This window comes from Haliotis asinina, chromosome 11 (assembly GCF_037392515.1).
Source record: "Haliotis asinina isolate JCU_RB_2024 chromosome 11, JCU_Hal_asi_v2, whole genome shotgun sequence".
NCBI lineage: Eukaryota > Metazoa > Mollusca > Gastropoda > Lepetellida > Haliotidae > Haliotis > Haliotis asinina.
The window spans coordinates 55,701,058-55,727,487 of NC_090290.1; the positions used below are offsets into that span (position 1 = coordinate 55,701,058).

The 26,430-nt window shown below is 38.4% G+C and overlaps 1 protein-coding gene across 1 annotated transcript; it reads right to left on the minus strand.

Moving 5' to 3' along the window:
* Positions 1 to 1,915: 1,915 nt before the first annotated feature.
* On the minus strand, positions 1,916 to 21,166 carry LOC137256182 (uncharacterized). Its single transcript, XM_067793892.1, has 12 exons — positions 21,020 to 21,166; positions 20,177 to 20,349; positions 19,410 to 19,672; positions 17,860 to 18,049; positions 16,670 to 16,931; positions 15,908 to 16,143; positions 9,087 to 9,242; positions 8,271 to 8,362; positions 7,825 to 8,027; positions 7,023 to 7,103; positions 5,427 to 5,561; positions 1,916 to 4,192 (listed from the first exon to the last, which is right to left on the minus strand). The coding sequence occupies exons 1-12, from the start codon at positions 21,066 to 21,068 to the stop codon at positions 4,047 to 4,049; spliced, it is 1,986 nt and encodes a 661-aa protein (XP_067649993.1). The 5' UTR covers positions 21,069 to 21,166; the 3' UTR covers positions 1,916 to 4,046.
* Between the last annotated feature and the right edge of the window lie 5,264 nt (positions 21,167 to 26,430).

Sequence of the window (26,430 nt, forward strand, 5' to 3'; positions counted from 1 at the left end):
CTTCATTAATGGCTGTAGAGGACTGTCCAGCATCCTGTCCTGGACATCATCCAGATTTGTCCTACAAATAAAGCAGCCCATCTCTTAACTGTGGAGTATGAAGGACAATCATCCCAATACACCTTCAACATACATGCATGCACTTCAGATGGCTGAATGCCTTCCAGTGTCAAAAACTTTATGACTGCACATTGTTCCATCTCCCTCTCCCAAGCCTTGCTTTCATTGGTCAGTGTAAACTGTTCACTTTTCATCCCCCTTGACAAGACTTTGACGTACAGACTAGTCATAGTCACTACTTGGGATAGAGGATCGGTATTGTTCACGATTAGTAGTATGTATTATTGCTAGCTAGTCTATATGTATATATGTAGGTAGGCTTAGCTATGTTTAAAACACATTTCAATGTGTTTAGTATATTTATTGTCGGTATGGTACAATCATGTCAACGTAGGTATTGTATCAGTAGGGATGAAACATTCTGATCTGTTCTAATCTCCCTCTGTGGATTTTCCTGCGTGGATGTTCAGCGAGTGAATGTATTATATATATTTACAATGTGAAACGCGCCCCTCACTGATCATTCGAGACATATGTCTTTAGGGAAGTATTCTTTATGCAGGGGAATCCATTATGTGTCTGAGTGTCGTATACTTGTATTTATGTGTTCCTGTGCAGGTGCATACTGTCATTCACCATGTAAGGAGGCTGTCCAGGGCAATTTACACCCCGGTATCACCCACAGAGTATGGATAATTTCAGTATTAATTATTGTTCTTTGTATACATTGTAAATAGTACATTATGACAACTATGTACCTCTGATTTCATTTTATATCATTGGTATCACAATGTGGTGATTAGTTTTACTATTAAAAATATGTAATATAATCCATAACCATAATTTTTATGTTTATTGTATGCCTCATGTATATTACACATACATTGGGTTATCACCCTTTATAAACCATTTGTGTAATCTAAATAATGATTTTATGTTTCTTGATCAAGATAATCACCTGTATATATAGGATGAACCATGTTTCTGAGATAGAACATTAATTTTTATGATACTGTCTTATTGTTATCGTATTGTGTTACTGGGTGTCAATACTGCTCTTCTACAAATAAAACCTAACACCTGTAGCCTGTGTTCGGATGTCTTCTATACCCAGCACAACCTGGTTACATTTGTACCCCCATAGGCTTCAAGGGCCTGTTGCTTTTGAACTGTAAAACTGATCTATTTGAGTAAAATGACTGGAAATGCTGATGAAAAACACTGTCCAACAAAACTCCTAAAATTAGATGATGTCACCAGTCTAGAAGTTATGTAGTCTTACAACTTTTGGACCAGCCCTCATATAAACCCTATGCTGTTTTCCCAGTCAGACTCCAAGAGTGTAAAATCAAAAAGAATCCTCAGAAAGTGACAGAATCAGATGTCATAGGTTTGTGATTGGTTCATGTTTTATTTATTTTGTGGATACATATTTTTGAATAAGATGTATAACATTTATCTAGTTGTAAAATTAAGTCTAGAAGCCATGATGACATAACTCATGGCTGGTTTTGACATGACCTTGAAATTTGATTGGATGCTGCATTTACTCCTATTGTCTATCACTGTTGGATTCAGTCAAAATCCTCTCCAGTTCTTTATATATTCTGCTCTATTTAGTGGGGTAGGGTAGCCTAGTTGTTAAAGTGTTTGCTCATCAAGATGAAGACCCAGGTTCGATTCTCCACATGGGCACAATGTGTGAAGCCCATTTCTGTTGTCCCCACCATGATATTGCAGGAAAACCATACTCACTCACTCTGCCGTATCTTTAACCCCATAAACTAATATTTACTCCTATTCAGACTGGCACAGGCTGCTGAAAAAAACTTTACGTAGCCAAGAAACAAATTACTCAGGCAATAAACATTTATTTCATCAGTGAGTATCACAAATGCAAGAGTTCAACCTTTGAATGGAAGAATGACATAATCAATAAGTTCTGAATTTGTGTGACAAAACAAACAAATAATATCACTTGCCTGATATTTCTGGGTACTTAAGTAATAAATATATAAATTCTTGAAAGAAATATTTTGTTTGGCAAGTGTTCCGTAAATGTCAAGCAATAAATAAGAAATTGATAAATAAACAAGAGGAACAAACATCAAAGTGGACACAGTTAAATTAAGCCATAACAGTACCATAAAAGAAGTAATTTTAACCTAATAACAAGAACAAATTTATAATATAAAGGGATCTGGTGACTACCGCAGCACCCTTATGAAAATCAGCTTGTTCTGTGTGTGTGTGTGAGAGAGAGAGAGAGAGAGAAACAGTTTTTAATTTTGTGCACATTTAGCTCAGCTCTATTAACCGTCGGACTTGAATCAAGCACTCCGAAATTTACAATCGTGCTGCCTGTGTATAATACCAATAATTTGTTCACTATGATTGTATTCTCAGTCCCTTGATCCATCTTATTTCACAGAGAAATCTATGCCTTTTGAAGGGGTAACTTGAGTCCTGTGTGCAAAACAGCCTTTTTATACAATGCAAGCATATCCTTATATTCAATGGCTTAGGAAAGGCTACTTCCATATCAAGCCTTATAATTTACAGTATAGGCTTGAATTATTATGCACTGAACAGATACCTGAATTAATTTCAAAATCTGTTTAATATCTGTAAGTGCTAAGCGTGACTTACCATAAGCTGCCTTCAAGAGGTTTCTCAGGTCATGTAAGACAGACCAGTAAAAACCACAGACATTAGTTATTGTTCAACAAATTAAGTCTGTTACGAAGATAAAATACCCTGGTTCCAAAATGTAGAAAACCAAACAAGCTGTATGAAAGCCAGTTGATAGCCTCCAGTAATTAAACACACTATCATGAAATTAATGCGTCACAAATTTAATGTGAGTGCGAGTGTCTAGTCTAAGTGTCACAAAAGCTCAGGAATCTGTGTTGATGATAACATCCAATGCCCTGAATTTTTTATGTTTATTTTCTTTTGACGCTTATTATTCACTAAATAAGCTGAAGTGAGCTCGTAAAGCAACAAATGGAATCGGTAGCCATGTTTCGATTACGCTGCTATGTTTGATAACATGAAAGTTTGCTACTACTGGTCTTATGACAATATTTATAGATTTAATCCGATTTCAAAGGTGAGCAAAGATCACGAAATGATCCTGGGTGGTTGGAGAATGTCAGGTCTGGCTGAGTAACTTTAAACATTGACCACCTATTGTCACCAGTAATAATTACATGTGACTCCAGATACCTCTAATGAGGAAGTGACACGTATTGGTGAAATGTGTAGTGTCAACACTTCCGCTGTTAGTATACAATTTGCCGATGAATAGGTCCAATGGATATCTGTTTCTTATTAAGCTCTCAAAAGCATGCATGGTCAGACTGCATCATTATAGTAATACAAGAAGAGTACAGATGCATTTTTCACATTAACAAAATGCTTGCATTATTTTCATGATTTACAGTGATCAGTTTATTGTCAATCATTACCATTAACAATTGCTGCAAGTTTTGTCATGTGTTCTTGATGATATATACACCACATCGTTATTGAAGGGTAACAGATAATGTAAGATAAAAGTACTTAAAAACATATATTTTTAGCTTGTCAGAATGCAGCTGAGTTAAGTCTTTACTGAACAATCTCAGATCCACACTGCATGGTACTTGTCAAGTATCATGACATCGAGTATCCACAGTCACACTGAACATTCATGCTACAGAAACTTTATTAGTAACCATTAACAACTTATCTACAAATGAACAATTTGGTTGAAATATACAAGACATGACAGTTAGGACATAAATCTTTTCAAAAAACATATCAATGTTACATTTTAATTTATAATTCAAAACAACATTCAAAACATCTCATCTCTTGGAAACCATCATTTCCGGAATGCAAACATTAATGACCCTTCATCCTGTATTCCCTGAACTGAACAGACCATTATTGCTTTATAAATATTAAGATAAAGACATTAACAAAGGTTATCTTCATGGCAGCTATAGGAAGTCCATCTCCCCATCAACAAGGTCGATGCCCTCTTGCAGTGCCTGCATCTCGTGTATCAGCTGGTCTCCATCATCACTGCTGCTATTTGAGCTTGTAATGGATACATCAGGCACTTCTTGAGCTCCATCACTGGAGTCTGGGACAAAAATACATTAGACTTTGGCTTAGTCTCTGAATATATATATAATTTTGATAGTAGCAAATAATTCCATTCACACTGAAAAGGCACCCAAGTGAGATGGGACATTCAGAGCCTGAGAAAACATAAACTTGCTTCATTTTGAGGGAGGGCAGGGCAGGGCAGTTGGGAAAATAATGTGGTTCAAGGACTGTGAAAAGGACTAGACATGCATGTTCCTCACTGATTCTGAGCTGTTTCAGAGAAACTAATGCTAGCATTTTAGCTCCATATGGCAAACAGTAAAGAAGAGATACGACAATTTATCAAGCCTCATGTAAGAAAGTTTTGATTGGTCCATGTGACTCTGATAAAATACCATGTACATCCATCACGATCCGTCAGTGGGAGTATACGACTTTTATACTCCCGCTACGCCTCGGTGACGACGCGAGAAGTGAGAAAAGCGTGCTTCGACAAGCCTTTAGTAACATGCGGTGCACTGAGGTCAAATGATCAGCTGGTGTCAACATGGCAGCAAGTCGATTCGATGCGTGTTGTTTTGTTTTGATTTAGTGAAAACATTCAGCTAGATAAATGCGTTATCACATCGTGTCTCGGGAAATACAGGGTTTCATCAGTCCCTCGTAAGGTTGTAAGGTTGAATACAACCATACTTGGGACTGATAAAACCCTGTATTTCCCGAGGCACGATGTGATAACTTATAATATACAACCTGTCAGAATGATATTGAGAAGAACTTAGTTGTATTACAGGTATCACTGTGTTATGGTTTTCAGAAGTTGTGGTGGTTGTCTTGATTACAACATGAAAATTTGTAAACTGTGTGACTATTTATTAAAGACATCTTAACATTAAATGTAGGCCATCATCTCAGTATTTATGATGCCTTTGTGAAGCAACCCTTTTCATAATAGTGAGCAGTGACTGCCATCTGAAAATGTGATGTATGCTGTCACAGTACTTCTATTAGCAGTACTTTCAAGACAAAACAGAATTGTACTTGACAACATCATCAGAACAACAGTTTAAGTCTTTGGCTAATATTATTGGAAACAAATGTTAATATTTGTGTGTAAAATTCGATCAGAACCATTAGATTTTTTTTGCTGCGAGGAAGACTAAAAGTATAGTTTCCAGTATAGGCATTCATAAACTTATTGCTTAGAACATTGCAAGTTACAAGAACAAGAATTGTTATAAATAAGAAGACACACTGACAGTACTCACTAGGAATAGCTGCACATCCGAATTCTGATGCAGTGTCTGCCACTTTGAGGTACTGAGAGGATCTACCAGGCCGTTGAGGGGACTCGTCAAAGAATGTGATGTCAATACCAAGTTTGGCCTTACCCATCAACACATCTACAAAGATAACGAGTTTCTGACGTTCACTGAAGTGACTGATGGACCCTACTTGGGGAGAACTTGTACTTGGAAAGTGCAAAGAGAGGCAGGTCTCAGACATTACCTCCCTTGAACAATGGTATGCTGGTGACAAAGCTAGAAGTGTAATCATATCTACTCTGGGATTCAAACCCATGACAGACTTCTTTATCTTTTAGGAGAACTTGTACTTGGAAAGTGCAAAGAGAGGCAGGTCTCAGACATTACCTCCCTTGAACAATGGTATGCTGGTGACAAAGCTAGAAGTGTAATCATATCTACTCTGGGATTCAAACCCATGACAGACTTCTTTATCTTTTAGGAGAACTTGTACTTGGAAAGTGCAAAGAGAGGCAGGTCTCAGACATTACCTCCCTTGAACAATGGTATGCTGGTGACAAAGCTAGAAGTGTAATCATATCTACTCTGGGATTCAAACCCATGACAGACTTCTTTATCTTTTAGGAGAACTTGTACTTGGAAAGTGCAAAGAGAGGCAGGTCTCAGACATTACCTCCCTTGAACAATGGTATGCTGGTGACAAAGCTAGAAGTGTAATCATATCTACTCTGGGATTCAAACCCATGACAGACTTCTTTATCTTTTAGGAGAACTTGTACTTGGAAAGTGCAAAGAGAGGCAGGTCTCAGACATTACCTCCCTTGAACAATGGTATGCTGGTGACAAAGCTAGAAGTGTAATCATATCTACTCTGGGATTCAAACCCATGACAGACTTCTTTATCTTTTGCTTCATCATCGCATCCACTGCAAGGAAGAAGTTGTCTATCCATAAAAGTCTTCTAGCATGCTAAAAGGACAAACAAAAATGTGACTTGCCAAAAGAAAACTGTCAGTCAATGTTGGTCAATCTCTTTTGAACACGGAGACTTTACTCTATATATCAATAAAGTCTGTGATCCTAATGGTTAAGTATAACTCTATTCCACAGTGTTTCAGTGATATTCATGGTAGTATTCATATATAAAGCAAGACTGAAATGAGCAAATGATCCTCACTCACAACTCACTTCCTCCTTATCTTCCAAACAATGGAAACAAACTTCAATTTGGTATTTAAACACGATGACTTTACTGACTTGAGTGACCAATTCTATAACTACTCCTAAGCGTCCAGCAGGTCTCACTTCTTCTTAGTGTGAGTTTAAATGACAGTGTTTTCTTTTCACAATATCTGTTCATGGTGACCATGTTGAAGTATAAGCTGTCTGTTGACAATGTCCTTTACAGAATATACAGGGTAATATATGGGCCTCATACTGCTAAGTTTCCCTCAATTCAAGTCTCAAACTAAACAAAACAATTTCTCACATAAAACCTCTGAACCAAAGTAATAAAATTGAAACTTATAAGAAACATATTTCAGGAACAAGACACTCTACCATCCTTTGGAGAGTTTTTGACACAGTAAACCTTCCTACCTTCCTCCAAACAGCACAGGTTGCCACTGGTCTCCAGGTCTCCAAGCATCTCCATCAGATCCACAGACTTCTCCGACACAACTGATAGTAAATATTTAATTTCTTAGAAAATGTATTCTAAACTAATACCAAAGACTGATTAGCTGAGCGGAAACCAAAAGCATCTGTAACCCTTATGAGCATCAGCTAGGCCTTACTTAAATTCAAGTTAAAGTAGGTACAGAGAAATACTCATTCTTGCTGAATTCCATGAAAAAAACAAAACGCAGATTTCTGGATCAACAATGACTGCATTTCTTCATGCATCAGATAGCTCAATAACAATGGCACGGGACTGTTGTGGGGATCGCATAATGTTTGATCATGATAAAAGAGAGTGTATATCAGGGACATATTACAGCAAATTTTATCGAGAAATGACATGTCTGCACCCTGCTGAGTGGCAGCACTCCATTATGCCATATTTGATTAATGAGATTTTTTTTCCTTCTTTTGATGTGAAGACATGTAGTCAGTCATATGCCCGCTCCATGTTTGTGACCTGTTACCTATCAAGGGTCAAGTCAAATCCGGGTTGGTATTATGAGCAAAACCATATATGACATCAGGAACCTAAGCCTGACCATCCAATCCACTTTTGTCAGTGACATGCAGGTAAATGAAACCAATCCCAACAACAATCACACGGCTGCCACAATAAATGAATACTCTGCACACTTTATACACATAACACTATTAACATCAATCCTGACCTATGAGTTTGAACTAAATATCACAGCAATCAACATGATGTGGCACTCACTGGACTGTTGAGGGCTGCTGCCTTGGTCCACACCAACACTACTGTCATCCAGTCTCTGGCTAGAGTCCTTACACGGCACACACTCAGCAAATCCTGTTTCTTTGGTTATATGTCTTTTCTTCTTCCCACTAAGTTTGTGTTTAGAGGGAAGTATTTTTCGAAAGTCCTTTCCCTTGATGAACAACTCATAAGGATACAAATTTCTGAAAAGTACATATAGCATGAATGCTATCAGCTGATAGCTGTGAATTTTGAAAATACAATCATAAACATTTCACTCATGTACCATGTTTACATTTGAGCTAGGTGATCCATATATCCAAGACTAAACTAAAGGTTTAATAGGTACAGGAACTAAATGGCATAAACAAATTCAAATCAACATCAGTTATTTCCATTGTTACAAAATATAATCTGGTATTTGTCTTCAAAATTTCCTAACACACCTCTGATAGTATCGCTTAGCGACCTCTCCACTGTTTGTGCACTCTGTGAGCTCCTTGTACACTTGCACCCAACCTCCACGGGTGGAACACACCTGCAGAGTAAATAAACTGATAAATCTAACCTTTGTGATCATAGACTAAATAATACATCAATATTCACAAGGAAGTTTACCTTTCGCTATTCCCAGATAACCACAATCTCAATCCATAAACGTCGTAAAATTAAGGAAGATTGCAAACTTAGATATTTCTTATTATTTCTCATTCATGAAATCTTAATGGATATATCAAAGCCTTTTTTCTCCAACACACAACATACCAGCTTCCTATATATAAAGAATTCAATCAAATAACTCAAGCAAAACATGTACAAATTCAAACAGAAGTGAAATACTACTGGAGATGAACAATGGCACAGTTTTTAAAAATTAATTTTGCTTATAAGGATCCAGTGTACTGGGAAAGCATCATCACTGTCAAATATGTTCTGTTTTTCATACATCCCATCCTTAGCAAACTTAACTTTCTAAAGAGAACTTAACAAAGGCCAAAATCAAATAAACCTAACATCTCTACACGAATATCTAAAAACAGTATTGCATGAACAAGGAAAACATTGCTTTATTCAATTCCAAAATTGTTGAAGACCTTTCCCACATGAGTACCATGTGTAAAGACCATTTCTGGTGTCCCCCACCATGATATTGCTGGAATACTGCTAAAAGCAGCATAAAAACCAACCACTCACTCACTCACTCACTGAATCCTAGAAGGTAGCTATCTATAGTATGTCTTGCTTATGCTGCTATCACTGACCTGCTGGTAACCACCTCTCTCATGGACAGCTAGGAACAGCTGGAAGAGACTGATGGAGGTATTCTGCCACCTCGGCAAACCCCGGAAGGTCATCTCGTTTCGCTTCATGAACCTCAAGACATCATGTTCAAATGCACGCTCATTTCTCTGATACATCTGAAAGAAAAATCAAATTGTGATTAAATGCAAAGCGATAATTCAAGCCTTTACTTGGCACTTGATTAATTAGCCATAAATTTCTTTACTGCTTGTTGCCCTATCCCTAAACCACCCACATTCCATGCTTCAAGCCCCAGGATAGAGGCCATGCTCACTGACTGGTTAAACACAGAGTCACATTACTTCACTGACTAATGTCGCTGATTGGTATGGATAACGTTTCATATTATTGTTGTATTCATATGAATTTACTTCAATAACGTAATTGTCAGAGTAAAATTGATGTTTCATACTTTTCCTGACTCATGCTTAATTGCTTGTCTCCCTCTTCTATTCAAAAGTTAATGGAATACTTGAAATCCCTTGCAGTTCCCTTTCTTCAAAGGAGGATGTATGATCACATTCACCCTTTCCTCTGTTTTGGCGCCAATGTTGGTCACATGGCCTGCCATATTTGCCAATCTCTCTAAAAACTCATAGCCCAAACACAAGGATTTGCAGGGAAAGTCCCATGAAGAGGAGGTTGGGAGGTTGACCTCATGAGTCAGGATAAGTATATACACGATGATCGTCTCAACCGAGTTTGAGACAATGGGGTTCGACTGTAATATCAAATTTATTCAGAAAATTACATACTTTTTCCTTATCCTGACTCATGCTTAATTGCTTACAGTATCCGATGGATATGGTCATGGATACATTCTTCCTGCACACGTTCTGAATATCCCCCCAGGGATCTATAACGGCACTGTCGTTCTCGGCACTGTAATTCTCCTCATTGTTCTCAAGTCCAAATGTATCTCGGGAGGAGCCACACTGACTTTCAATCTGACCTATACGTGTGGTCATATAACTAACGTCTTGCTAATCATGTATGTATATCGTAACTTAGTGCTAGATGTGTTCATCTGCCAAGTTACAACCAATGTACCACAAATTATCCAAATACAAACAGGGTTTAATTTATGATCACTCAAGCTAGTTTGTCCCAATATGCGCATGGACTCTGAACTAACAACCTTGTTCAGTGAAGGTATCAACAGGCCACATGAGTTATTTCTGCCGCCTTTGAGGAACCGTTAACTGTTGTGCTACAACAAAAGGCCGAATTGGTGAATGTCGGAGATGTCCTCCATGGCAATGTCTTTGAGATAGTGATTTGCAAACACAGCCTCTGATTTCCAAAAGCAGCCCTCCATGATTGTTGTAATTAAGCAGTTTCCATGTAAAGCAAGCATAGAGGCCAAAGTTCCTACTTCATGTGGATTGGAGGCTTGTGGCGGCTCAAGGCCTGCTGCTTTACATGCTCCTCACTATTCCTTGCTACTGAGGTGTTGTAAAACGACATTAAGATCCCATGCCAGGGCTTTGAATTTATGATGTTGATCATCCAATTTGAATGAGCGAAGTAACAGAGTTTAATTTAGACCGCACCATTGTCACATGATAGTTCAAAATGAAACACTGTCCCTTAACCTAGGTCTGATTGGCGCACTATAAAAATAATCATATCAATCATGTAAAAACATCCCTCTCCAAAATATTTTCACAATTCCAAGGGATGAATCAGCATTCATAATCCCCACAGTGCTGTACACAATTTCCCACATCTAATGAGGTGCCTAAATCAATGCATGAAGCTTTATATACGTAGGTTATTCAAGTCATGCTGTTTTGTTATAAGAGTTATGTCCCCTACCAGTGTATTTGCCAGGCCTAAATCAAAGGTCGGTAGCTGAAGTTGCAAAGACAGTGTGCAGTTATCGAAATAAAGCACAACTGAAAAGTCGTTTGCTGCTTCATTTTTCGAAAGAAAAAAGAACAAAAAACTGATAGAGAAAATGCCAAAACCGTTGCGAAGTCAAGTGATGACAGTTCTAATCTAATAATTGAGATGAAACTATCAAAAGCCAATGACATGCCAACCGATGCTGAAACTAAAGAGAAAACATCGATCCGTTCGTTCCAAACGAAATGGCAGTTTGTATCTGTGGGTTCCCTATAATGAGTGTAAAAACAAAATGACTTGTGCACTTTGTCTGAAAAATGGAAAACATAATGTTTTCACTGATGGGACTGATAATTTCCATACTTCCATGTTTAAGAAACATGCTGATAGTGCCAACCATGAACTTGCTGTCCAAGCTGAATGGTTGAAGGGACAAATGAAAATGGCAGTGAAAAATATGCTTCATGGTAAAGAAAAGGCAGCAATTCACTTTAAATTAACACTTTAATTCATACAACTGAACTGCTATTTGCGTGACAAATGTATTAAAATTGCAGCGTGAATGCATTGTCTCACTTGTCTTTTCTGATGACCCACCTACAGCCGTAAATGTCCCACTGTTTTCATTAACCATAGGCCAAGGGCCCATTTCTTCTGAAAAGTAAATTAGACACTGAAGTAATGCAAGTAATTCAGGTACTTTAGTTTATTTCATGCCTGACTTCATAGATATAACTCTATATAAGTTGAAAGTGTCGTTCCTTTTCATCACCTTGTTTGACGAAGATGACATAAATAATCCAACACTTGAGGATGAGATGCTTTAGGCGAAATAAATCCTCTCAGCTTCTCTTAAAGTTCAAACCATTTTCATTGTGTGCAGATTCTGTGTAGAGCAAAAGTAACTGCCTTCACCATCCTTGTGGAATATCCTGGGGTTTTTTCAAAAATGTTTTGATACAATCTATATGTGTAACTGGAATATTACTGGATTATGTTTGGTGTGCAGACGTACTAGCAGATTCTACCAATATGGTAGTTTCATTTCTGGATTTCTGAGTTCTTGAATGCTTGCCAGTAAGGCACGACCAAAGTCAGTTGTAACATTGTTGTCAGTACATGAGGTATTAATACCAGAGGTTTATCTGATTGTTGAACCAAGTTGCAAAATGGTCTATGAGTGTAGATCCTGTCGTCCGAGTGATGAGCTGAAACACTTCACAGTGCAGCATCCATTCTGTTGTAGATGGTTCACTTGGATGAGAGAAAGTGTCTGCTATCAAGTTCTTTGCTCCTGGAATTTTGACATGCTTTTATGTAAATGTTCATCTCATCGACTGTGTTGAATAGTTGAAAAGCCAGTTAAAACAGGTTTAACAGGCTCATTGATCCTTGCTCGTTTATATAATACGCCACTGTGGAATTGTCCGTGTGGACCATGACTATTGCATTCCTTAACACTTCCGACCAGTGTTGTATTATGTTGATTACCGCCTCCATATGCAACTAACTGATGTGCAATCCTGACTGGACCATTTCCCTGCTGCCACTTTGTTGTCGAGATGAGCACACCATTCTTGAAGGGATGCATCCTCATAAGGAGTGTTGAAGTCCGGCTCTGATAAATAAGTTCCTGTGCAGACGTTCAATTCCTGAGTCTACCATAAGAGATATGGTTTCAGATTCTCTGGTAACTGTATTCGGTTTGCACTGGTCAGGTGTTGATTCACAAACTGCTGAAGCGTCCATAATTATAACCTCCTCCTTTGAGTAATGTCCTGGGTTGAGGCCAGCAGTCCTAGAAGGCATTGCCAATCTTGAGGTTTAAATGGAAAGAGTAGTGCTTGCAATATTCTGGCTTGAATCTTGATCCATCGATCGTTTGGAACGATATTTTGGCATCATGGTTTGAATCATATCTCATTAAATCTTCCAGTGATAAGATGGCATTCTGTCTCCAGAATACTTGTTTGCTGCCGAGATACTCCAGTCAACTGATTACTCATGTAAACAGTCATACTGCAGATGTAGTACCAACCAGGCCCACACTCCGTCTGTAATGAAGATGTTGTTATGTCTCAACAATACACAGCGATGAAGCATCAGTCTTCGTCCTCTAATCACCCATAATCCATGATGCAATGCTATCAATGCAAAATCTATATCTCAGAGAATGGTCTGCAGTGTAGACAGGCTGCCAGGAGCCAAAACCGTCTGATGGTTGTTGCTGCAAGTCCCAATTAATTAACCTTTAATCTGCTGACAGAAGAAGTCCTCTATGACCCATAAAGGTAGTCGAACAACGTTGTACACTGCCATGTGGACTGTAAATAAAGTCTTTCCCACGTTGAAAGGACTGTTTACCTTTGTAGATCACTTCCTGATATGTGAACAGTGACCAAGTTCTGCGCAGGGCATTGTCTCTAATGGACCAATCAGATTCCAAAAAAGTGACACCCTCAATGTTGCAGTCAAAAGATCATTGTGGAATTTTGTGCAATCATTGATTTCTTCACCAACATTTGGCCTTGTCCATAACCTCACTGTTCTGCTTGTCCCAGAGTTACAAGAGAAAACATGTGTATAGCTGGCTGACTAGAAGCGAAAAGCTTTGCCGAACATAATTGATGTAAAAAGACTGTGTGTCGGGCAGATGTGTCTGTGTTCTTCTAATTTTGATCTTTATTGAAGATAATGTGGTTGTCATTACATGCAGATGATGTGATGAGGTTCCCACGCTTCCCACCCAGTAACTTGTTACTGGGTGACTGTAGAAACCAGTTCCTTGACTCACCATAACATCCCCTTGAATAACCAAATTGTGTTGTAATACACAAGGAGGTTACTGTAGAGTTGATATCTTCGCCACAACGACGATACATCAAAGACTGTTAGTCCAACCTTTGGCTAGTGATGACTGCCACACTGTCCCCTTGATCGTTTGTATACTGTAGAGGAACGAAGTATTTTAATGAAGAATAAATTTGTATGTAGCTGCAATCTTGCAAAGTTGACACCATCTTCTTTATGAAGGATAACTTCATGTGATCAGTCTGTCATGTATGAACGCTCCATTTTCAACAGTCTGTGTGATGAGGATCCAACTTCAGTGTCTTCCTTGAACTTTATCCAGTATCTTTAGTTTCAGATTAGTGCCTTTTCCTTCAGCCACACATTAATCCAACATAGCTTCATGAACCCGTCTGGGACGAAGTTCTACGATGTGGGTCAAAACCTGACATGATATATTTGAAGCATTGGTGGAAGTGTTGCCTTCGTGGAACCCGCTGCATTCATGGAACCTGTGTTCCTGGCATAGGAGATACATGTTCTGACCCAGAATGAGCAAGGGGAGGTAATTACAGGTGGCACGTAGGGCACATATTGACCTTCAAAGGCCCTTGATCGCCCTAAAAACCTTATCTACCAACTTAAAGGTTACATGCAACGTAAAGCACAACTCTGCAGATTCTGATACCTTTCGGTATGCACTTAAGGAACACATCATCAAAAATGCCAATTCGACCTATAAAGTAGAAAAAAAAAACGTGATGAAAAAAAGAACCCACGAACGATTCACTAAATTTCCCCCAGTGCTGGTTTCAACAGCTGTACTGCGCTGCCCCATAAAGCATGCGCAGTGAATAGGTTCGCGGAGCTTGAACAGTATGCATGCCCAGAGTATGAGGTCGTGAGCAGTAGTCTAATCTTAGTTGTGTACACAAACAAGTAAATAATCTACTCCTTACATAAAAATAAAAAGCGTGTTGATTGTGGGAAGCAGCTTCTGTGACATAGAAAGCTCAATGTCTGGTTTATTGACACCTATATGTCTGCCTGTCTGTCTGCTAAAGACAAAATGCAATACACAGCTTCAGTCATTGGCCATTTGAACTTAACACCAATCTGGCTATACACCATAAACAAAATAAATTGAATGAATGACTGGATGTGACGGAAACTGGTGCAACTCTTGTCAGTTTCAAGTCCTGCTTTTTACTTGAATGAATGACAGTTTCCAGCCATGCAGTAGTTCACCATCTCTACTGAAAGGATTTTGGCCTGGTTCAAACACAAATTCAGAGAACATGTATTTCCAAAACCCAACATCTCTATATACATTCTTTATGGATAACAACTTCTTCTAGTGTAAATGATTTTGTTTCACAACGGTATATGAATCCATACTGAAACGCCGCATCAAGTACAATAAATGAAGTTGTAATCCATAAAGAATCTTACTTTCTTGTGACTCACCATACTTCTAAAATGCCCATCAAACAGCTTATCTTTCTGTACACACAATGAGCCCTCAGCGTATCAGCAAATGAACCAGTCAATCGGAAGTCGTTGTTACACCTGAGTGCACCGCTACACACTATGACTGGGTTCGGTCTCCCGAGAGCTTCGTTTCGAGTGAAGTAAGCCCAAGTACAAAATATTGCACTTTTGAATCACGATTGTACGCTTATAGGTTTGTTCATTTGGTTTTTTTTGACAAGCAGCAATGTACATTATATGTCATGAATAAGTGATAATTGTGTTTTAATTATGTTTGATTTTTTGGGTTGCATGTGACCTTTAAGAAAATATGTTCCAACTATCTACTGTCTTGCTTTTCAAAGCATCACATCAAGAAAATAGGACAGACAGAAATCTGAATACTGGTTGTGACAACCTCCAACAACCTCCAACAACCTCCAATAACTGGTCATTCCTTAAGGGTGGACGCCGGGTTTCGCATTATTCCCAGCATCGGTGTCACCAGACGTGAATAAACAGATCTGGTGGTTAGTCTCAGTAAATGGGATTATTGGTCATAGCATCAATCAACGAACTAGTTGGGCAAACTGAACCAGCATCATATTGCAGACTTATAATCAGGGTATTACACAGGCATCAAATGACACATGCAACCCTAATTACAACCTACCTGTACATCAAGAACCAGCTTTTCCTCTTTGGAATGGCTCACTAGAGAATCTGGAAACTTCAAGTCAATGTTTGCCATGCTGGGCCCACCACATGCATCTACTGAGGCTGGAGAGTCAGGCAAAGCAAAACTGTTTTCAGCAATACTGTCAGCTTGTTTATGTTTACTCTGCTTTTTGTTGTTGATTGTTGTCTTCACCAAGCACTTGTTTTCTTTGGTGTCTTGTGTTATACCACCTGGGAAATAATGAAAACTGAAGTCAGAATAAAACAGTCATCATATCTAAAGGTTACCAAAGCATTCTAAAAAACTGACTAAATCTGAAGATTAACAACTCTGTGTGTTGTAACTATAAAAAAGAACATCCTGCTCTGGTCAATTCATCAAAACAATTACATACAAAACATCTGAGATGAGACAGTCACAAGGCTTGGCACTCAATTAAAATATAACAGAATCTTATTCCCTATACCTGTTATCTGAACAAACTGTATGTGAACAGACCAAACTCATGCGCTTAATATTTTATGTGTATTAACAAACAAGACAGACTCAACGGAATACGACCATCCTCACAGACTGCCATATGAAATACTCTACTGCATGCACATAGAAATGTAACTGGGATATTTACATAATTGTCTCTGTTACAATGGCTGCTGCCTATCACATGATTTTTCAAGATTGAACAACACTTGTGTACATATGCATAACATTTTCTATGTACTGATGACTGTAAAAGAGACTGGAGCATAAACTTACCCCTCAAAACTGGGGTGATGACCACACCCACTTCATCAGCATGCCTAGCTGCCTCTATGACAACACTGGCAGTATTGGTGAAAGTGCACATGGCAATTCTCTCTTCATTACTAACTGCAAGAAGCTTATTGGCTTCCATACAGGCCTGTTCCACAGACACATCTTTCATGTAGCACTTGCGCTCTGGGTGTTTGCTGGTGGAAGAAGTGAAAGCATTTCTTCTGCCTTTCTTTCTGCCATGAATACAGCTTCTCCGTTCTTTCTGATGCAGTCAACAATTGAAAGAAATGAGACATTTTACGCAATTCTTTTCTATTTATAACAATGAGAATGAACAAGCCCTGTTTAAGGCAGTAAGTAAAATATCCCTCCTGACTGCAGTACCTTACCTTGCCTTACAACTGTACCATGTTAAAGGTCATATGCAACATAAAACACAACCTCGCGGATTCTGATACCTTACGGCATGCACTTACCAAAACAAATCATCAAAAATGCCAATTCAACCTATTACATTGAAAAAAAAAAAAGTGATGAAAAAAGCCGGCAAAATCTAAGTTCAAACGATTCACTAATTTTCCCCCAGCGCTGGGGTGAAGTGGTTTCAACAGCTGTGCTGCACTGTGCTCATAATGCATGCACAATCAATGGGTGTATGAGGTCATGAGCAGTAGTCTAATCTTGGTTGTGACTACACAAACAAGCAAATAATATACTCGTTAAACAACTGAACATGTTGATTGTGATAAGCAGAATTTGTCGTAGAGAAAACTCAATGTCTGGTTTATTGACACCTATATGTTTGCCTGTCTGCTATGACAATATGCAATGCACAACTTCAATCACTGACCACATGCACATGCTTTGAAAGTAACACCTATCAGGCTTGTATGCCATAAACAGTGTCAGGCCAAGGTAAGAGTATAGGCAAATGAACCAGCGGCCAATGAAAGGGATTTCGTATCGCAGTTAATTCGTTTCAAGAGACGTAAACCCAAGTACAAAACATTGCACTTTTGATTAGCAATTATATGCTTATAATTTTGTTTTCCTGCTTTTTCTTTATCAGCAATGGATTTTATATATCATGAATATGTGATAACTTTGTTTTAATTATGTTTGATTTTTTGGTTGCATGTGATCTTTAACATATTTGCACAATACAATAAGAGTAAAACACCAATCCTGACCACAGTAAGTGTGGCTGCAAGGCGTGGTGAAGGTGTCCTAATGGTGTACAGCTTGACACTGGGAGCCCTGACCCAGCTGTGAGTGTGACATCTCCCCAGGAACTCAACATGGTACCACCCTGGCTTGTGATCTCCATTATACAGACAGTGAAGCTGGTTGCTAGGGTCCTTTGTAATAACTCCAGGCCATCTATACAACAAAACAATATCTGTCAATACTAAAATAATACATCGTCCAATACTAAAATAATACATCGTCCAATACTAACTCAAAGTCAACAATGTATGAAATAGCGTCTGCCGGGCAGCCCGCTGCTTGCTAAGTTACATGGGGGGCTTACCACTATATTTTATAGCCAGCCCTGTGAGCCAATCCATGTTCCATGGGTATATATTTTATCAGGTCATTGACTACGGGTGATATTTTGAAAACAGTTTACAAATGTGGTAGCTAGATGACGTCTGTATGTATAGTTCATGATCAATCAAACCATTACTTCAACAGATCAGCCCACCCTTTCATCTTACACTTAAGATGATTGGTCTAAATAATTCAGTGACCAAGTTGTTTTTGATAAATTTGCTGTTGCACATGGTTACAAATCCCCGGTGCTAACTGCACGTAGAACATGTAGTGACCATTATTGTCAAAGATACTGACCATTCTGACTTTGCCTGTTTGTCTAATTCAAGTGGCAATGACACCAACTGAATCAACAGGGACCATCAACTTACGCTTTGTTATAATTTGCTTTTGCACTATATTTAGCTCACTATAAGTGATTCTTTGACAACAGTATTTTAACACCTTACCTCAGTTTTCTATTTTTAATACGAGGCTGGTTACATGTCGACAGGGCCAGCAACATTTTTCAGTTATCAGCCTGGTGGGCTTCCTGGTTTTTTTAAGAGTTTCATACACTGAAATCAACTATTAAAAATCAGGGCATTTACAGGGTGATTTGAAAACTTCAAGGTGGTGGGGTATAGACCTAATAAAGGAATTCACTTGTCAAGCCAAAGACCCAGATTCAGTTCCTCACATGCGTACAGTGTGAAGCCCATTTCTGATGTCCTTTGTAGTGATACTACTGAAATATTTCTGTGACCAGGGCTACAGATAAGGGGTGCACACCTAAAACTCAATGACGTACGACATAATATAAGATTTCAAGTGTATCATGTACGAATCTAAAATTTACCGCCGCTTCTTGAAATGCATCCCGTTTGCGGCGACACAACTCCCTAAAACTGTTCCGAGCCTTGTGAATATTACTATTATATTATTTGTACGTGTAACATGTATAAAGTTTAATAGCTGAAAATTTGTTCAGTATTATAAATAACAAACCATTTCATGGACTTGCTGACACAAAAGTATGTCAGTACTCCTACAAAATTCTCAGTGCACCTCCACTTGCAATATGAGGTGTAAGTACACCCACACCCCAACAGTTATCTAGAGCCCTGTGGGACAGTGGAACACTTTAACCACCATACTATGTCCCATTCCCCTCTTTGAATGACAGGCACAGTCCATTGATACCTACTTGCAATAACCAGTCATTTTGGCCCAGACAAGCGAACCCTCTGCTATAGGTGACTTGATATAGCACAGACCAACTCTCTTGGCTGCCTTGTCATACCATTCTGTGTCTTCTTCCGGCACACCACAGTCTGCAAAGTCCCTGTTGTGATTCATGTAGCAGAACCAAGGTGTGTCTTCTGTGATGTCTTCCAAATCGGACACCGACACTCTTCTCCATTTGTAGCATTCAGGATTGTCACACTGGACCCACAGTGTTGACTCAAGCTACATCGATTTACACAAAAATTCAATGCTTATCCCATCAACATACAATTCTGTTGTTAATCATTACTTAGTGACATTTGCAAATATCAGGTCATCCTTTCACAAAGCACTAAGGTGATCATAGGTCACTAAGGTAACCTTAGTGCCATGTTAAAGAATGGGAGTTATTGTTAACCTTCGTAAAGGTTGTTTCATGAAAGGAACCCCCAGGTCAGACATATCTTGTTCACACTTAAAATACCCAATCTCAAAAGAAAGACTTCAACATGAACAAATGTTTACAAGCCTATGCTAATATATACCTAATATTCCTAAAGAGAAAAGACAGTTTTATAGATTATTTAACAAAGAAAGTTTAGAGATAAATACGCAGAGAGATGATTTCAGGACTAGATGTTTACAAAGCACATGGTTTTCAAATAATGATATTAAAGAAGCATTTGAAACATGTGAACACAAAGCAAAAACACCAAACCAAATATGCTTCAAAATATTCATTTTAACCTCCTGTTTGAGCTCAGCTGTGCTCCCAGATTTCCGGGTGACTTTGGATGCAGGTGATTGACTTAAAGTCAAGATGCTTTTCTGAGAGGACGGAGTTTTTAACTTGGTTATAGCCAGAAGCTGTTCCTGAGTGTCTTTATCCAGCAGCTGAACTTGATCTGGATTATTCAACACTATAAAGAGAGAAGAAATACACAACTTGTTTGTATATTTGTTTTTAAACAACACACAAAATTCTGATCATGTGTTGGTGGCCTGTAAATAATCTAATCTGGACCATACAAGCCAGTGATTGATATCATAAGCACCTTCCACAAGTCATACAGCGTGATGATCACATGCATCGTATAATCATAGGCTGCTGGGGATAATTCTTACCTGAAAACTCCATAGTAGTGATACAATCTACAGTGCAACCATAAAACATCCTGAGTGAGTGAATGTGGTGGTTTTATGCCACTTTTAGCAATATTCCAGCAATATTGCGACAAGGAAACAAGAAATGGGCTTCACATATTGTACCCACGTGGGGAACTGGACCCGGGTCTTTGGTATGATGAGCAAACACTTGAACCCCTTTGCTACCCCACCGCCAAAAACATCCCGATGTGAGAATATGGTAATGAGATGACACTCAAACAGTACACGCTGACACTGAGTCAACAAGTCCTTGCTTATCACAAAGTAGGCAGGATAACAAGAAGTTAGTCAACTGCCATCTTCCACCATGTTCTACGAAACACATTGAATCACCAACCGTACACTGTTTCCTGCAAACCAGCTGAGACAGAGTAGTATGAATATGAAAGGCGAACTGATAACACAAAGGTAATGGGCATTTACCTGATCGCTTCACTCCTCTTGTAAGCATTCTTCCCTTTGATGTCGTCATGTTGTTCCATTAGTACAGATGACAAAAACACAATCTATGTTTCACAAAGCTTGTATGCTCATGAAAACATGTGTCTTGAATGAATCCAACTCTTCACTCTGTGTATGAAACCATGGCAGAGGTCATGAATGACAGTTTGAGGACAATTCACACAACATTTACCGCCTTGGAAATTGACAAATTTTAGTCCCCAAACAAAATAAAATCATTGAAGTCATTGAAGACTGCTGCAATTTTCAATACAGGTACAGATTGTATATTGCAGATATTTGGGAGGATATACTTATGTTTTGTGGAAACTGCGGTGGCTGAGCGGGGTAGACGGCTGACTGTGTGCTGGCAATTAGGTGCCTGACTCTGAGGGTGCAGGATGGGACTCAACCTAAAGAGTACTAGAATTTGTACTTTACTAAAAACGTGTAATCCCAAATATGACATATGTTATATTTGACTACTTTCTAAATGGCATTGTGTAATCATACTTATGTTTTATTTAGTATAGAGTCAATAGGACTGGGATTGGTTGGATAATCAATATCATTATACAATTTCTTTTAAAGAATTTAGAATTCACAAAATGTTGCTAAATGTAATGTTAATATATTATTCAGATCATCTGGTAGTGGATTTTACAAACTATTTACAATATTATAAATACAGTCTGTAGAATTGAAACACACTCATACTTACTAATTATTAATTTTGATTCTAATTACAGTTGCCATCATGATAAGGAACAGGGTAGCGCAACAGAACCGGTTTACCATAATTTACCCAATCGAGACATGAAAATGACATGTATTGCAATACGCTGATTAAAAACACATATTTTGACTGACATTCAGGAAACTTTGCAACAACCAAAATCTTCGGATATTTCATTTTTGATGGAATGATGATTGTTGATGCAGGTAATGAGTGTTGTGATAAGTGATGATGTTTGTGGGAATGGTGTGGTGGTGGTGGTGGTGATGATCATGGTGAAAATTACATTTAAAAGTATTGTTGAGCATGATTTGAAGTTGTGTTCTTAATTTTTGTTCTGTTCTTTATTTTTCTTCAAGTGTTTCACAATGTTTTGCGCCTGAATGTTTTATACATTTACTCATTAATGATCTGTGATGTGTGACATGTCCTGACCAGGTCAAGCTGTTGCCTAAAATTGGAAGGTTATTTTCTGAGTGGGGAAACTTGTTCAAACTAGTAATCACTGTGATGATGTAAAATTGTTTTCCTCTTGTTTGATTTGCGCCAAATAATATCAACATTTCTGCTTTGTTTTGATTAAAAGTTTTCATCAAAGCTTAATCATATATAGTGACTTTCTTGTGTTTTTGCTTTATAAATCATGCATCAACTTGATCATTACAATATTTCAATACATATCACAATACATGCTTTCACCTTGCAAATGTATGGCAACATAAAAAATTCTCTTCAATATCCACCCCTAATAATGACGACAGTCTTCATTATATCTTCCAATATTTGAATTATTATGATACTACATAAACATGTTATTTTTATGTCAGTGGTATTTATAGCCAAGCAATTAAAGCATCCGCTCATCATCCTGGTTTGATTCCTCACATGGGTACTATCCGGTGTTCCCCTCCCGTGATATTACTGAAGTCCCACCATGAGATTGCTGTAAGATTTCTAAAAGTGGCGTAAAACTATCTCACTCACTTAATATCAAGATCCTGTCAGTTGGAAAGATTTAATTTACAAGAGGATTATACATCAAAAGTATTTCTCACTGTTCCTCAATCACCATAATAGAAAACAAATAAATCCTGTTAATATCTGGACACGTTTCCTTTGCATAAAGACACTATTACAAGTTGTATTGGCGTTAATACATCTAAAAACATATTTTCTTGAATTTTCCTATTTGCTATAAATAGCCTACTTGCCTATTATTCCTATACTACAATAAGGCACCTTTGATGTTTCTTATGTAAAGCAAATGATTCATAGTTGTGAAAAGAATAGCATTCTTCTCATAAAAATATTGTATGGGGATAAGAATCATATAGCACTCACTTTATCGGGATACGTACGTATCGCGGCCTTAGTATCGGGATATGTATCGTATCCCGACAGTTTCGTCACAACATAACTGTAAAACTTATGTGAACTAACTCGAACCTGTAGTTCAAAAGTGCAGTTCCAGAGCTGTACATCGAACTGTATGACAGAAAATATACATTCAACATTTCTGAAACCTGAGACACAATATACTCAGACCGTGACGCAACCAATACTCGTTGAAAACTACTTAAAATTTAAATAAACCATTCGATTTATTCATGAACCTAACACATTGAATAATTACGTATTTCCTTTTGCAGACGACGTCTCAGTCTGAGGATTACGGGGTAAAAGTTCAAGTGGTTCTAGCATGAAATTGCGCTCTTACTGAAACGTATGCTACTGGTAGACGATGCCCAGTTCAGACCAGACAGTGTTTCTTTCAAAATATGAAAGTCCAGCACGCGCGGAAATACAAACGGAATACGCATAAGAGCGAGGAAATGACACGAATCCTGATTGTGACATTATACAAATGAATCCAAAACGTAAGCTAAAATCAGTTTACTGGTTTATACTATCATTAATTGCTCATTAAAAGCACAAAATCTATGAGGAAATTCACATCGTAAACAATGACAATTGATTTAATAAATCACCCATTTATCAAATTATAATTTACATAACAACACGAAATGCTAATATCAATGTTCTAGTTGTATTTATACACAAAGCATTGTGGGATATACAAATTCAAGCCGTTGAGGGACAAAATAATTTGAAAAAATTAAAGCAAAACTGAATTGATAGTTTCAGTAATTAAATTATCTGATTGTGTGTTTGACCTATTTTTCCTTATGACTTAAGTCTTTACTTATGAAAAAAGTTGTTTTTTCGGAAAGTACCCCCTGGGGATCCTTTCCAATCTATGTGGGTTGTTACTATCAATATTATATACACAGAGACTAAGCGTTCGTCTAAGTCACAACAGGGAGACTATATAGAGATTGTAGAGTATCCCTGGCCACAACACTTGTCAAGCTGTTAACTACATAGGCTGTGTTCAGTCAGAAATATTGTTAAGAAAGCGTCAAACCCAAATTACTCCGTGATCTTTCCGTATTCTCGACCGATTAGCGTGTCGTCCATATGAGTCACAACTCAATGACCCGATGCCCATGAAGATCCGGTGGCAGCGCATCTTCAGTAGGCCATACAAGAGGTGACCAACAGGATCAGGGGCCCGTTTCACAAAACTCTCGTAAGCCTAAGAACTCGTAAGTTTTCTCGTAGCCATTGTACCTCCTATATTGTAACACAGGAGCTACGGATGCTACGAGAAAAGTTACGAGATCTTAGGCTTACGAGAGCTTTGTGAAACGGGGCCCAGGACAGCTGATGTCATCGTGTACCAGTTGCGAAGATCGATGTTCATTATGTCAAACACGAGATCGTCTGGTCCACACTTGATTCTTTACTTGATTCTTCGGTTGATTGATCTGTGGGTGACCTGGGTTAAACGATACACTTCAACTATCTCTTCTGAACACACCAGGGGTGTCTACGCTATGAACAGCCGAGTGGTGTATTCATAACTCAGCTATATACGACTGTGGTCGTTATGGCTCTAGCTGAAGAGCCTACCTCAAGGAAAGAGTGGTGGATTTATGGATGCTAACATTTGTATCGTGACGAACACGGCGGTCCAGTGTGCATTCATGTTTTTCCAACACGTGGGACTTATAACAACATATAACATATAACATATAACACAGAATTTGACATCTGCAACACACACGTACGCATGTATGCACACTTATGCCACACCTGTGATTATTGTATGTAAATGTCATTCAAATATTTCAGGTTAATCTTCAACCTATGTGAAATGCTGAGAGAAAAGTACAAACGTACAAATGCGCTCTTCCATTCCACGCTTACGAACCAAAGTTCCGATACAGTTTCTAAATTAAATTAAATGGGAGCCTAGTTAACCAAAGCACCTAACTGATCTTGACTACTGAAATACCCACAGAAGATGCAGGTATGTACGTATAAACATGTCATCGTCAGTAACCTGCCCGACTTGTTAAGTACTGTAGGTATAAGACTAATGACGACTCCATGTAAAATCGACTTACATGTAAACATTTGCATAGAATTGTGCTCTTTTTCTTCTTTGTTTTTTTCTTGTGCGTGCTTGAAGGGGTGTTTGGTTGCAAAACAAAACAATTCATCACTTTAAGGATTTATTTTGTGTGATGAGTGAGTCAGGTTTATGTATGTATTTATTTATTTGTTAAAATATTCACCGACGGCGTACGTCTCGGCGAGTATTGGGAAGCGACATAAAATCTTCAAAGAGCGTGTTTTGTGTTAGCAACGGTAGCCAACTCATCAGTAAAGGCCACCAAAATAAGGCCACAATAAAATTACTATAAAATTGTAATACAATTCAAAAATGCCAAACGGAACACATTTGTGACGCATTGTTATTTCAGATCCCCAGAGAATCAAGTGATCAACAACATGAGCATCGATCTACGCACACTGGGATACGATGACATATGCGCAACCCCTGTAACCCCCCTCTGGTCCCGCCTGTGGTGTGTGTGTGTGTGTGCGTGCGTGCGTGCGCGCGCACGGTCATGATAGTATAACTATTATGGTGTGTCCTGTTCGGATCTGACAAATTTTTTTCTTATTAACATCTTATAGGAAGCAATTGTTTCAAAAGTTGCTGAAAACATGTATATCAGTTATTCTGGAGAACCTGTGTGTCTTTCGCAGACAACATGTAACCGTCCACAGTAGCACACCAGCTTAGACTAACGGTTACTGTAACGGGTATCATATTTTAGAAACATGGAGACCCTTGAGGTACGAGCTGAAGCGGAGTAGCTAGACTTGTTTCATTGGGACTTATGCATTGAAGAAAGGGATAGGTAGAACGGGAACTAATAATGTTGTTCATCAGCAGAGAGACACGGCGCTCTCGGATCTTCTCGAGTATGTGCAGGGGAGGGGTAGTCATACAAGTGGTAAACGCGTCCGCTCGTCACACTGGAGACCCGGGTTCGATTCCCCACATGGGTACAAACCCATAGCTGATTTCTGGTTTCCCCAGCTGCTATATTGCTGGGATATTGCTAAAAGCGGTGTAAACCCATACTCAATCACTTATTCTTGAGCATGTGAAATTCTTGAAACGTTTCCGAAGTAACTGAAGCGCCATAAAACTTTCTGTGTCCGCAGAGAGATCAAGATGTCCGGCTTGAATTAAATAGCTCATCTTTGACTACAACAGAAGTTACTGGCGTTCGAAGAT

What these genes read in the sequence shown, in the direction of transcription:
- LOC137256182 (XM_067793892.1), bottom strand. Translation starts at nt 21,068, where the DNA reads ATGACGACATCAAAGGGAAGAATGCTTACAAGAGGAGTGAAGCGATCA. An exon ending in CAGCTGAGCTCAAACAGGAG is followed by an intron (nt 19,673 to 20,176) that starts GTTAAAATGAAT and finishes AAATCGATGTAG; the next exon opens with CTTGAGTCAACACTGTGGGT. An exon ending in GCTAAGCGATACTATCAGAG is followed by an intron (nt 8,028 to 8,270) that starts GTGTGTTAGGAA and finishes TGTACTTTTCAG; the next exon opens with AAATTTGTATCCTTATGAGT.